The 14,929-nt window shown below is 37.1% G+C and overlaps 1 protein-coding gene across 8 annotated transcripts in view; it reads left to right on the forward strand.

Annotated features, from left to right (window-relative positions):
- GPHN (gephyrin) overlaps positions 1-14,929 on the forward strand; it is a 448,543-nt gene that overhangs the window by 226,580 nt on the left and 207,034 nt on the right. For 4 of the 8 annotated variants that reach the window (XM_080942493.1, XM_080942494.1, XM_080942492.1 and 1 more), the window contains 2 exons: positions 11,479-11,751; positions 13,297-13,404. In XM_080942493.1, the coding sequence (XP_080798619.1) occupies positions 11,479-11,751; positions 13,297-13,404 (381 nt within the window). The remainder of the gene's footprint in view (positions 1-11,478; positions 11,752-13,296; positions 13,405-14,929) is intronic. The other 4 variants (XM_080942495.1, XM_080942498.1, XM_080942497.1 and 1 more) reach the window with 1 other exon arrangement.

Below are 14,929 nucleotides of genomic sequence, written 5' to 3' on the forward strand. Positions count from 1 at the left end.
ATACATACAGTTATTATTTATAGAAGGAAAAATTACAGATTAAAATGAACCAAGAGAAGTAGATTGGGGTCTGTGTAAACATGCCCCATATACAGCTTCCATTGTTTTCTTCCTGTGTATTCATGAATTTGTTTCCATAATACTCTATTGTGACAGTGCACTAGAATATTGCCAATCAGAGAGTCTAATTTGAGCTATTATGTTTGTTGTATTTGTTTTTTCTTTTTAACTTATGTCTACATGGCTGTTCACATAGCTGTCTACATGGCTGAATTTGGTCTTTATCTCTTTAGTCTTCAGTATCTTTCAGAGGCAAAGCAATGCCAAACCTGCATTGTAATTCACATTGTTAGGCAAACAGGAAGTCCTCTGGCAAACAGGAACACTCTCAGACAGCTTAGTTTACTAGAAGTCTTCCTTCTAGTAGCTAAAGACAAGACTAGACTCTTTCTGTGCAATAATTAATCCTGCATTACATATGGTATGGTATGTTGTGGTCTTTGGTAAGGACTTTTACTGAACAATTAACATTACTCAACAGTTATATTTCTCTAACATTTATATCACTTAACTCAGCAATATATTAAAGAGTATATGCCTGATTTGTAAGTAGGAACATGAAATATGGTTAGATTCAGAGAAACATGTAACCTATCCTTTAAAGATATTCTGTTTATTGGTCAATCATTTTCTTTTTCTTTTACAGCCTAAGAAGGCTTTAATTTACTTTGTATTTAAATGTCAGTACTGCTATAGCAATAGCAATGCCATTATAGCATATCTAAATATAAAATGGTACAACTGGAAATGAAGTCCAAAGATACTGAATTACAGTAAGGTCAGCAAAATACTAAATTCTGGAGTTTGTAAAAGTAACTTTTATCTGCCAGATGTAATTGTCATCTGGGAGCCTTACTACTAAGTAAACATCCTTTCTAGTCATTTCTGAACTCTGGCTGACTGGTTCAGCTCAGCTCTTCTGGCTCAAACTCCTCTCCTAGCTGACTGATTTAATCTGGCTTTTCTCAGCTTCTCACTGAATTGCTCTGTTTGGTCTCAAACTATCTCTGACAATTTGTTCTCATCTTCTGGCTCCTTCTTATTCTCTGGCTTTAACTGCCTCTTTTGACTCCATTGAAGTCTACTATACTGCACCACTACATTGACTCACTAAACTTAACTCCACTCATCTGAACTCCATTCTTCTGAATTGACTGAACTGAGTTTTCTCTTCCTGTTATTTTTTTAAAAAAATTTTTTTAAATCCTCTTTTACACTCCAGACTTAATCCCCCTCCAGGTCTACCTGCCACCACCACTCCCCATCCTATACATCTTTTCACCAACCACACCCCCACCCTATCTTCTAGAGGATGTCACCACCCCCACCCACAAGGCCTCTCCACTCAACTCTCTTGAGGGTTAGGTGCATCTTCTCTCACTAAGGCCAAACCAGGCAGTCCTCTGCTGTATATGTGTCAAAGGTCTCATATCAGCTGGTGTATCCTGCCTGGTTGGTGGCTCAGTGTCTGAGAAATCTCGTGATCCAGATCAGTTGATTCTGCTGTTCTTCTAGGGTCACACTCCTTGTCAGGTTCTTCCAGCTTTTCTCCAATTCAACCACAGGGGTTCCCAGCTTCCTTCCATTGGTTGGGTCTTCTATCCATTACCAGCTGACTATTTTGGCTACTTTTTTGGCCTCTCAGAGAGCAACCATGCTAGGCCCATGTCTGCAAGCATGAGTAATAGTATCAGCATCAGGAACAGTATCAGCATCAGTAACATTATCAAGGCCCCAGGCTTCCCCTTGAGTTGGGTCCCAGTTTGGGCCTGTTACTGGATCTCATTTCTCTCATGCTCTTCTCCCCTGCAGTTCCTTCATACAGGAACAATTCTGGGTCAGAGCTTTTGACTGTAGGATGGCAATCCCATCCCTCCACTTGAATCCATCCTGTTCCTCCACTGAAGGTGAATTCAACAAGTTTCCCCTCCCCATTATAGGGCACTTCATCTAAGGTCCCTTCCTTTGAGTCTTTAACTTCCCAGGTCTCCTGTGCATTCTACCTGCCTCCTACCACCAGAGGTTGCCTATTTCCAATCTTTCTGCTGGCCCTCTGGGCTTTAGTCCTGTCCCCCACACCAACCCCTATACTCTCTCTCACCAAGGTCTCTTTCTCTGCCCACCCTCCACATGACTGCTTTCTTTTCCCTCCTAAGTGGAATTAAGGCATCCTCACTTGAGTCCTTCAGGTTGTTAGCTTTCTTGAGTCCTATGGGTTGTGTCCTGGGTATTCTGTGCTTTTTTTTGGCTAATACCACTTATTAGTAAGTACATACCATGTGTACTGGCTGGTTTTGTGTCAACTTACAGGAGCTGGTGTTTTCACTGAGAAAGGAGCCTCAGTTGAGGAAATGTCTCCATGAGATCCAGCTGTGAGGCATTTTCTCAACTAGTGATCAGGGGCTGAGGGCCCAGCCTATTGTGGGTGGTGCCATCCCTGGGCTGGTAGCCCTGGGTTTTATAAGAAAACAAGCTGAGCAAGCCATGGGAAGCAAGCCAGTAAGTGACATCCCTCCATGACCTCTGCATCAGCTCCTGCTTTCTGTCCTGCTTGAGTTCCAGTCCTGATTTCCTCTGGTGATGAACAGCGATATGGAAGTATAAGCTGAATAAACCCTTTCCTCCCCAACTTGCTTCTTGGTCATGATATTTGTGCAGGAATAAAAACCCTGACTAAGACACCATGCTATCTGTATCTCTGAATCATTCTGTTAAACCATTCTCAGATTTGTCACTTTGTCTCTCAATTAGACAACATTGTTTGGGATTAAATATGTCTAGTAAAGAATTCCAGATAGAGGGATTAAAGGTGTATACTAAGGGTGTTTCTGCATTTCAGCTGGATCACATTGGCCTAGGTCTTTGGATGTGATCGGGTCAGCCATGTTGCTGGATTAAAATTCCTCTACAATAGTTCTCTTCACAGTAATAGAGAAATGCATCATTATATCAGATGACCAGAATGTCTTCTAGAGTAATGTTGTTCAGCTTTTTAGTCTTATCAGTTTCCAAATATTTGTTCAGCAGTATGTGGCTTTACCATTTCAAGTATTCATTATACTTGTGATATTAAGCATTATCTGTCTTGTTTTGAGCCTTTTTAATACTTTAATATAAAATTCTCTGTATTACATAATTTTTCTTTAGTTCTTACACTTTTGGCTTCTATTCCTCCTTTCATTTATACCCATCCAAAGTTTTACATCTTTGACAATTAGTGCTATATTGGTCTAACATTTTATATTGCAGCAAGACACTATTATCTAGGAAATTCACATTCAAGAACCACACAATCATTTAAAAAAAATAAATAAAGGTTTTAAGGAAGTCATGTCTTTTTAATTGAGCTACATATAACTGTCCTCAGTGAGGCATTCATGATATAGAATAGAAACACCTGATAATACCTCACACTCAGTGCACTCCTGTTCATACGGTAGGGTTACACAGATAAAGAGCTAATGGACTGTCTTTCCAAATACGCTGTATAGTAGCATCCACTGTCAAGTCTGGCTTGTCAAGATGTAGTAAAGGCAAAAGCAAACATTGGGAATTCTGACCCCCCCCCAAATTAAACATCCTTTTGTTTAGAATTTGTCTCCTATTCTGACACCCACTGTGCTGTGCCCACTGTGTCAGATTAGCAAAGAATAGTTATGAGTGTCTTTGTCCAAGTACCCCTTTCCTGGGAAAAGTGAAGAAATCCAACTAGTAAGAATGTTCCTTATTCATCTGCCCTCCCATATGGAATGTGATGTGACTCTCATAAAAGCATATAAGAGTCCTTTATAATTTTTCCCTGTAAAGAGAAATACAAAAGTGTGAAGTATTTTTTTTTATTATCCAAGTTATTATTCCTAGGATGAAATGCTAACACTATTTTTATCCTCAGCAGTTGCCAACATCAATCTTAATGTATGTAGTCCTTTCCCCCTTCAGTATATTAGTGTTTATGGTTTCTGGTTTGTTTGTTTGTTTGTTTGTTTTGATAGATAGAACAGTTATTGTTGGCATTTTATGCCTCAAAGGGTGCAAGATGAATATATTGTAAGTCAGGCTATCTTGCTTTCATATACGAAGCTCATATCCACTCAACCTCTTTTGCCCATGTAGCCAATTTAATCATACAGAGTGTGTATGATCACAGACAATTTCTAATCCTAGGAGGGTTTTTGGATGGATGTAGACATATTTTACTTTATTACATACCCTTGAATTTGCAGAATGACGTTATTGTGCTGCATGCATCCATGTCAGCAATAGATAAGTTTACATAGCTTTTCTTCCTGAATATGTAGTCATGCCCAGGAGTTAGAAAAGTAAATATATAAGTAGAGCTCTAATACAACATACATGTATAGGTTGTGCTGACAACTCACAGACCTTCGGAAGATCCTATTTTCAAGCGTGAGGCTTTTTTTTTCTTTTTTTTTTCCAGCCAGCTGAAAAGTTGAAATATTCCAAAATATGAGCCTCGCTGAGGAATACTTAAATTTCAAGTGATTCCTTACACCATGTACTAATTCACAAGGATTCACAGAACTCAGTGAAATGTGTTATAGTTATTATTTATACAGGGAGGTAATATAGATTAAAATTATTAAGGGAAAATTTTGTAGGGTAAGACATAAGAGGTACCTATCAAAGAGTTTTCATTCTTTTCTCACTTGGAACCAAGCACATGTTACCATCCTGTTCTAGAACAGTGGCAATATACATGCAGATCATTGGTGATGAGGAATGAAAATTTGAGCCTTTGGTATCAATTATTTTCAGGGTATATGGTAGTCAAAGAGCCCAGCAAATAAATCTATTTTATTAGACATGTCATTCTGATGCCTGGAGATAGCTTTCTAGAATCTGAAGAAAAATATCAAACCTCTGTTTCATCAAGATTACATTCTTTACAGTATACTGCATTTCGTTTGTTTTGTTGGTTACTTTTTGTTATTTTTGATTTTTTGGTTTGTTTGTTTGTTTTTTCAAGACAGGATTTCTTTGTATGCCTTGGTTGTACTAGAACTATCTCTATACACCAGGCTGGCCTGGAACTCACAGAGATATGCCTGTCTCTGCCTCCTGAGTGCTAGGATTAAAGTTGTGCACTACCACTGCCAGGCTACTATACATTGTTTAAATGGTAAGAAACTGATTAAAGAGTCAAAGTTAGGATCCTTCAAACTGTGGCATTAATACTTCTAAATTTTTAAAGATATTTTTATACCTTATAGATTTTATTTAGCCGTTGCTTTAATATGAAAGAAAAAGAATTCCATCTATTTTACAGAAGTAATAAGCTCTATATTCTAATTACAACTCTTAGCCTATTGTCTTTTGGGGATGGATTATAGGTAATAAAGGCACATAAAGAAAAGATTATATTGAAAAGACTGGTAAGAAAGGGATCTGAGCAGCCAGGGAACAGAGAGATCTCTGCCGAGTGTGCAAGGAAAGCGCGCCCCTGCCCTGCCTATCCATGGACCAGGAACCCAGCATTGGGACCTCCGTTCCCACCCGGCGGGATTGGGGCACAGAACAAGGCTCGGACCATCTGCCACCTAAACTAGTAGAGATCCAGGGACACAGACCAGGTACAAGGGAAAGGCAAGAACATATCACTGACAACAAGATGGCAAGAGGAAAGAGAAGGAGCATATCCCAAGGAAACCAAGACAACCTGGCAACACCAGTACCCAGCTCTACCATCACAGCAAACAGCTGAATGCCAAACATTCCAGAAAAAAAAGACACAGACCTAAAATCATACCTCAAGACGATGATAGAGACCCTTAAACAAGAACGGGAGGAAAAGCAAAAAGAATCAGAAGCTTTTAAAGAGGAAACAAGAAAAACACTCAAAAAACTCAAAGAACTAGAGGAAAACAGAACCAAAGAGATGAAGGAATAGAAGAAGGAATTTAAAACTGAAATTGACACAATAAAGAAAACACTAAAAGAGATAACCCTAGAGGTAGAACACCTAAAAAGAAATCAGGAGTCAGAGAAGCAAGCATTTCCAATAGACTACAAGAGATAGCAGGGTCAAAGAAGAAATAAAAAAAGAAATTAAGGATTTTCTAAAATTCAATGAAAACGAAAACACAACCTACCCAAACCTATGGGATACAACGGAAGCAGTACTGAGAAGAAAACTGATAGCCCTGAGCGCTTCCAAAAAGAAACTGGAGAGAGCATACATCAGCACCTTTACAGCACAGCTAAAAGCTCTAGAACAAAAGGAAGCAGATATACCCAAGAGGAGGAGACTGCAAGAAATAATCAAAATTAGGGCAGAAATAGACCAAATAGAAACAAAAAGAACCATCGAAAGAATCAACAAAACCTAGAGCTGGTTCTTTGAGAAAATCAACAAGATTGATAAACCCCTAGCCAGACTAACTATAGGACAAAGAGAGAGTATACAAATTAACAAAATCAGAAAGGAAAGTGAAGACATAACAACTGAAACTGAGGAAATTCAAGAAATCATCAGATCCTACTACAAAAGCCTATACTCAACAAAGCTGGAAATTCTGGAGGAAATGGATGAATTCCTAGATAGATACAAGATCCTAAAGTTAAACCAGGACCAGGTAAACCATCTAAATAATCCCATAACACCTAAAGAAATAGAAGCATTCATCATAAGCCTCCCAACCAAAAAAAGCCCAGGTCCAGATGGGTTCAGTGCAGAATTTTATCAGACATTTATTGCAGATATAACACCAATACTCTCCAAACTATTCCACAAGAGCGAATCAGATGGAATACTACCTAACACATTTTTTGAGGCTTCAATAACACTCGTTCCTAAACCACACAAAGACCCTACAAGGAAAGAGAACTTCAGACCAATCTCACTTATGAACATTGATGCAAAAATACTCAACAAAATCCTTGCAAACCGAATCCAAGAATACATCAGAACGATCATTCACCATGACCATGTAGGCTTCATCCCTGGGCTGCAGGGATGGTTTAATATAAGGAAATCCATCCGTGTAATCTACCATATAAAAAACTCAAAGAACAAAATCACATGGTCATTTCACTAGATGCTGAGAAAGCATTTGACAAAATTAAACTCCCCTTCATGTTAAAAGTCCTGAAAAGAACAGGAATCCAAGGTCCATACCTAAACATAATAAAAGCAATATACAGCAAACCAACAGCCAACATCAAAATAAATGGTGAGAAACTTGAAGCAATCCCACTAAAATCAGGGACTCGACAAGGCTGCCCACTCTCCCCCTACCTATTCAACATAGTACTGGAAGTCCTGGCTAGAACAATTAGACAGCAAAATGAGATCAAAGGGATACAAATTGGAAAGGAAGAGGTGAAAAAATCACACTTTGCAGATGACATGATAGTGTACTTAAGTGACCCCACAAATTCCACCAGAGAACTTGTACAGCTGATAAACAAGTTCAGCGAAGTGGCTGGATTCAAAATTAACTCAAACAAATCAGTAACCTTCCTATATATTCAAAGGATCAACATGTGGAGAAAGAAATTAGAGAAAAGATACCCTTCACAATAGTCACAAAAACTATAAAATACCTTGGTGTGACTCTAACTAAGCAAGTGAAGGACCTGTATGACAAGAACTTCAAACCTCTAAAGAAGGAAATTGAGTAAGATCTCAGAAAATTGAAAGATCTCACGTGCTCATGGATTGGAAGGATCAACTTTTTAAAAATGGCCATCCTATCAAAAGCAATCTACAGATTCAATGCAATCCCCATGAAAATTCCAACCCAGTTCTTCATTGAGTTAGAAAGAGCAATGTGCAATTTTATCTGGAATAACAACAGACCTAGAATAGCAAAATCCATCCTCAACAACAAGAAAACATCTGCGGAAATCACTGTCCCTGACCTCAAGCTATATTACAAAGCAATTCTGGTGAAAACTGCATGGTACTGGTACAGAAATAGGCACGTGGATCAATGGAATAGAATAGAAGATCTTGAAATGAGCCCTCATGTATATGGTCACCTCATTTTTGACAAAGGAGCTGTAAACATTCAATGGAAAAAGGACAGCTTATTCAACAAATGATGCTGGTCTAACTGGGACTCAGCATGCAAACGAATGAAAATAGACCCTTTCTTATCTCCTTTTATAAAGCTCAAGTGTAAGTGGATCAAAGATCTCCACATTAAACCAGATACATTGAAAGTATTAGAAGAGAAAGTAGGACAACCTTAGAACACATAGGCACAGGAGAAAATTTTCTGAACAAAACACCAATGGCTCAAGCTCTAAGGTCAAAGATTGACAAATGGGACTTAATGAGATTGCAAAGTTTCTGTAAGGCTAAAGACACTGTCAAGGAAACAAAACGGTTGCCAACAGAGTGGGAAAAGATCTTTACCAACTCCACATTAGATAGAGGCCTAATATACAAGGTATACTAAGAACTCAAAAAGCTAGACACCAGAGAATCAAACAACCCTATTAAAAAATGGGGTACAAAGCTAAACAAAATGTTCTCAATTGAGGAATATAAAATGGCTGAGAAACATCTAAGGAAGTGCTAGACATCCTTAGCCATCAAGGAAATGCAAGTCAAAACAACCCTGAGATTCCACCTCACACCAGTCATACTGGCCAAGATACAAAGCTCAGATGACAGCAGATGCTGGCAAGGTTGTGGAGAAAGAGGACCACTTCACTGTTGGTGGGGTTGTAAACTGATACAACCACTCTGGAAATCAGTCTGTCGAATCCTCAAAAAATTGGACATAGTACTACCTGAAGATCCAGCTATTCCACTTCTAGGCATATACCCCAGAGACACTCCAATATAGAACAAAGATACATGCATCACAATGTTCATAGCAGCTCTATTTATAATAGCCAGAAGCTGGAAAGAACCCAGATGTCCTTCAGTAGATGAATGGATACAAAAATTTTGGTACATTTACACAATGGAGTACTACTACTACAATGACTTATCCAAATTCTTAAGGAAATGGTTGCATCTAGAGAATATCATCCTGAGTGAGATAACCCTGTCACAAAAGAACAGACATAATATGCAGTCACTGATAGCGGGATGTTAACCCCAGAGGCTCGGACTGCCCCAGAAAAAACTCACAGACTGTGTGAAGTTCAAGAAAAAAAGAAAACAAAACAAAAAGTCATGTTCAATCCTTACACACCAAGAAAACTTTGACTAATTCTGGGTTATACCCTGTTTAACATGTACTTTTTGCTCATTGTAACTAGTAAGACCTTCATGCAGATTATCAAACCTTAGAAAAAAGAAAAACAAAGCCATGTACTGACACAATTGTATTTGTATACATTTATGCAAAAATGTTTAAATTTTTTTCTTTTATCTTTGTTTTTTAGAATAAAGTTTAAGAAAAATAAATAAAAACTACAATTAAATACTAAAAGAAAGGAAAAAAAGAAAAGATTATCTTGATTTCACAATGCTATACAACTTTATTTCTATTTTTACTTATCGCATAATGTTATGTGGTAGCTATACTAGTCTTTATACTTTATGGTAATAAAATTTTAGTCTGAACATATAAACTGATTTTTTTCTTTATTTTTTAAAATTTAATTATATTTTTTACTTTACATCCTGCTCACTGTCCCTCTCCCAGTCACTGCCTTTTGCAATCCTTCCTCCTTCCCCCTTCTCCTCTGAGTAGGTTGGGGCCTCCTGGGTGACACATAGGTTCTCTTCAAAGCTAGTTGCTTCCTCTTTCACTGAGCCCAGACAAGGCAGCCTAGCTGGAAGAACACCTCCCACCTACAGATAACAGCTATACGATAGTCCCTTCCCCATTCATTCGGGCCACACTTGAAGACCAAACTGCATATTTGTTACATACATGCGAAGAGGCCTAAGTCTCTAACACATGTATGTTCTTTGGTTTGTAGTTCAGACTCTGAGAGCTATAAGGGTTCATGTTAGTTGATTCTATTGGTCTTCCTATGTAGTTCCTATCCCTTTTGGGCTACAAGTTTTTTTCTCCTATTCTTCCATAAAAGTTCCCAAGGTTCGTCCTGTTTGACTGTGGGTGTCTGTATCTGTCTGAGGCAGCTGCTGGGGGAAGCCTACAAGAGGACATGTTCCTGTCTGCAAGCATAACAGAGTATCATTAATAGTGTCAGGAATTGGTGTTTGCTCATTGTGTGGGTCTCTAGTTGGGTCGGTTATTGTTTGGCCACTCCCTCAGTATCTGCTCCATCTCCCATTCCTTTATTTCTTGTAAACAGGATAAATTTGCGGTTGAAATTTTTGTGTGTGGGTTGGTGTCTGTCACTCCACTGCGTTCCTGCCTTGCTGTAGAAGGTAGCCTTTTCCAGTTCCACATTTTCAATGTAGTGAGTCACCCCCCTTAATACTAGGATGTCTCCAGTATGTCAGGTCTCTGTTTTGTCCTGGAGATGCCCCCAACCTCTTCATCCCCATCATTTGCAGAATTCCATTCATTTTATGGATATGTAGCCACCTCTTCTGTCCTTCCCCACACCTATTCCTGACCCTGTGTCTTTCCTCCCCCTCTTGTTCCCTCTCAGATCTATTCCTCCTTCTGTATCTTACAACTATTTTATTCCTTCTTCTAAGCAAGATTCTGGCATCCACACTTGGGCCTTCCCTTCCCGTTTAGTTTCTTTGGGTCTGTGTAATATAGTATAATACTTGTATTTTGTGGCTAATACCACTTAATATCCATTCATATCCTTTTGGGACTGGGTTACCTCACTCAGGATGTTTTTCTCCAGTTCCATCCATTTGCCTGCAAAATTCACGTCTTTGTTTTTAATAGCTGAATAGTATTCCATTGTGTAGATGTACCACATTTTCTTTAATGAGGTTTGTTAGATCCAAGTTTCACTTTTGCAAAACATTAGAAATCTCTCATGCCTTTCTGATTCTTTCTGTATAAAGCACAAATAAATCCAAAGGTCTATCAAAATTATACTTTGAAAACATAGTCTGCATTCATCTAATCACTATAACCTCTAACATATGGAAACACTATATGCTGTGATTGTTTCACATATCGCATTAAAAGGGTGTTTCAGATTTGACTCATTCTTGAAATGGATCGAAATACAAGTCCAAAAAATAAGAAGAAATACAAATCTAAAAATAGAAACCAGTATGACACCTGGTGGTGGCTACAAATGCCTTTAATCCCACTACTCAGGAAGCAGAGGCAGGTGGATCTCTGAGTTCAAGGCCAGCCTGATCTGCAAAGTGAGTTCCAGGATAGCCAGGGCTATACAGAGAAACACTTTCACAAAAAAGAATCAGTTTGACTGTCACCATTTTATATATTTGTTTAAGAGCCTAACTTTTTTTCTTTTTTTTTTTCTTTCTTTTTTTTCCTTTTTTCTTCTTTTATTTTATTTTTTTTTTTTTATTTTTTGGTCTCTGGGCAGGAATGCTTTCAGTTCATACTGCCAGCTCTACCTCATGCCATTGACCTTTTACGTGATGCCATTGTAAAAGTAAAGGAGGTGCATGATGAACTTGAAGATTTACCTTCCCCACCACCTCCTCTTTCTCCACCTCCTACAACTAGCCCACATAAACAGACAGAAGATAAAGGAGTTCAGTGTGAAGAAGAGGAAGAAGAAAAGAAAGACAGTGGTGTAGCTTCAACAGAAGATAGTTCCTCATCACATATAACTGCAGCAGCTCTTGCTGCAAAGGTAAGTCTGCTGAGAAAGACATCACTCTGAAGCACTCATGCCTAATTTACTGATTTGATTCCTCTTTCTAGCTGATCCTTCTATGAGTTAATACTTCTTAAGAGCATCCTAAAAATGGAACTGTAATATTCATTAAATTCTGTCACTTTCTCTGTCCTGCTACAGTGTCTCTGTAAGCACTCCAGTCACTTTGTGCTCTGAGGCACTAATGATACGTCGTTGCCTAATTTTTAAAGCTGCTCTTTGTATTAAATATACAATAATTATGTATTTAGAACATCGAAAGTCCACGGATTTTTAAAGAAACAGAAAACAAAAAAACTTAGATGACTCTTGAACTTACTTGGAAAGAGTAATTTAAACCCATAAAGGCTGAGGCAAGAAGACTACATTCCACAAAAAAATTTCAAAAACGGGTCTTTTAAGCAGCTTTTGAATTTTTGTCAACTAATATTTACTCAAATATCAATAAATATATATTATCTGAGTGATATAGAAAAGAAAGTAATATATTTTACTTTTAATGTAATAAAGTAATGTAAATTTGAAAATAACACCAAAGTTTACAAATTTTCTTTAGACGGATTTTGAAATAAATATAGTACCAGGATCTACTGGTCATCTTAATGTCTCAGACTATAATTTTATGTTATGTTTACACCTAGAGAAATCTAGCTGCTTTCTTTTCATATTTTTAAAAAGTAGCATATTTTAAAAAGTAGCATATCATTTTTAGGAATGATAATTATTTCCTGGTAGATATTTTACAGGTTGAAAGTGTAGTTACTATATGAAGTTATATAGATCATACACGATTTCAGCTATGACCATAGAAAACTCTTATAATTTTTAAGAGGTGTATTTGTTTCTTTATTAACTGAGCAGTGTAAGAAAGCCATTATTTTATTACTATTTTGCTAGTACTTAGGAAAACACACTTTTTCAATAATAGTTCAGAGCTATAACCAGGTTTTATTAGGCTACAAGAACACTGACAAAGTAAAGACCTAAAAATATTTAATCAAACCATCTTTTCAGCATTGTATAATTCCTTGATACTACCTTATAGCTATATTAATAAGTGCTACTGATATCAGTTTTTAAGTCTATAAAATTTTTTCATATGGCTTTGTTCTGAATTCCTTTTTGAAAATAAACAGATGAGAATCATCTAAATTCTTTTCACATCCATTAGTTAATCATTAGTTCTTTCATTGAACATTATCTATGGATTGATTCCGTCTGTAAATTATTCAATAACCTATTAAATCCTAATCGTACCATTAAGTATTGAAGTTCATCGTTTTTAGTAGAACCAATTTAAAAATGCATTCATTTTAAATCATTATATGTTCTGTCTTTTTTACCCATATGGTTGTAAAGGAAAACTTACACCATATAAAATCAAAGCAAATTTTGTCACTTCGACTTTCAAAAATTTGTCACTTCACCGTTCCATTTGTTTTCACTTTTCTTTAGTCATTTTACTCATATAATTTCATGTTTTACTCTCATTTTATTCATAATTGTTATGTGTTACATCAGAAGCATCCATTCTACACCAGTCCTGCTGTTGTCATGGCAAATCATGGGCAGCCCATCCCTGGTCTCATCAGTTATTCCCATCATGCAACAGGCAGTGCAGATAAACGGGTAAGGCACTGCATTTTGAATAAATAATGATTTTGTAAAGAATATATTATACTTCTTTATTTAAAGGTGGTTTATAACATGTGGAAGATGAGTTATTTTATGTTGAAAGATCTTCTGGGTCATTGAACATAATGGCATTCTTTATGCTGAACTTTCTCTGAAATCATTAAAATTCTACACTCTGTAGCAATGACTTTTTATAACATGACTTTCAAGATATTAATTACTTTGATTTTTGGTCTTTGGGGTTTCTTTGTATTAACAGTTTTTTTAATACTTTAAATAAATTGCCTAGCTTAGTTTAGGTGGCCTAATTTGTGTCTTACCATCTAAAAAGCTTGATTGATTTGATTTTTTTTTGAACAACTTTATTTTAAAAAACAAAGAGCATTTTTGCATGAAAGTATACGAATACATTTTTGTCAGTGCTTGGCTTCTTTTTTTTTCCAAAGGTTTGAGAGTATGCATTAAGGTCTTCCTAGTTACGATGAGTAAAAAGTACATGTAAAACAGGATGTAACCCGAAATTAGTCAAAGTTTTCTTGTTGTGTAAGGATTGAGCATAATAGTTTTTTTCTTTTCTTTTTTCTTAAACTTCACACAGTCTGTGAGTTGTCTCTGGGGTGTTCAGAGCTTTCTGGGATTAGTATCCCATTATCAGTGACTGCATATTATGTCTGGTTTTTTTTTTTTTTTTTACAGTGAGCAAAAAGTATATGTAATTCAGGGTGTAATCCGGAATTTGTCAATGTGTTCTTGGTGTGTAAGGATTGAGCATGACTTTGTTTGTTTGTTTGTTTGTTTTGCTTTGTTTTGTTTTTTTTTCTTGGACTTCACACTGTGTGTGAGTTGTTTCTGGGGCAGTGCGAGCCTCTGGAGTTAGCATCCCACTATCAGTGACTGCATATTATGTCTGTTCTTTTCTGACTGGGTTATCTCACTCAGGATGATATTCTCTAGATGCAGCCATTTTCTTAAGAATTTGGTTAAGTCATTGTTTCTGGTGGCTGAGTAGTATTCTATTGTGTAAATGTACCACAATTTTTGTATCCATTCATCTACTGAAGGACATCTGGGTTCTTTCCAGCTTCTGGCTATTATAAATAGAGCTGCTATGAACATTGTGGTACATGTATCTTTGTTGTGTATTAAAGTCTCTCTGGGGTATATGCCCAGAAGTGGAATAGCTGGGTCTTCAGGTAGTACTATGTCCAATTTTCTGAGGTATTGCCAAACTAATTTTCAGAGTGGTTGTATCAGTTTACAACTTCACCAACAGTGGAGAAGTGTTCCTCTTTCTCCGCAACCTCGCCAGTATCTGCTGTCATCTGAGCTTTGTATCTTGGCCACTATGACTAGTGTGAGGTTGAATCTCAGGGTTGTTTTGATTTGCATTTCCCTGATGGCTAAGGATGTCGAGCACTTCCTCAGATGTTTCTCAGCCATTCGATATTCCTCAATTGAGAACTTATTATTTAGCCTGTACCCATTTTTTAATAGGGTTGTTTGATTCTCTGGTGTCTAG

The sequence above is a fragment of the Micromys minutus genome (assembly GCF_963924665.1).
Source record: "Micromys minutus genome assembly, chromosome: 1".
Taxonomy (NCBI): Eukaryota; Metazoa; Chordata; class Mammalia; order Rodentia; family Muridae; genus Micromys; species Micromys minutus.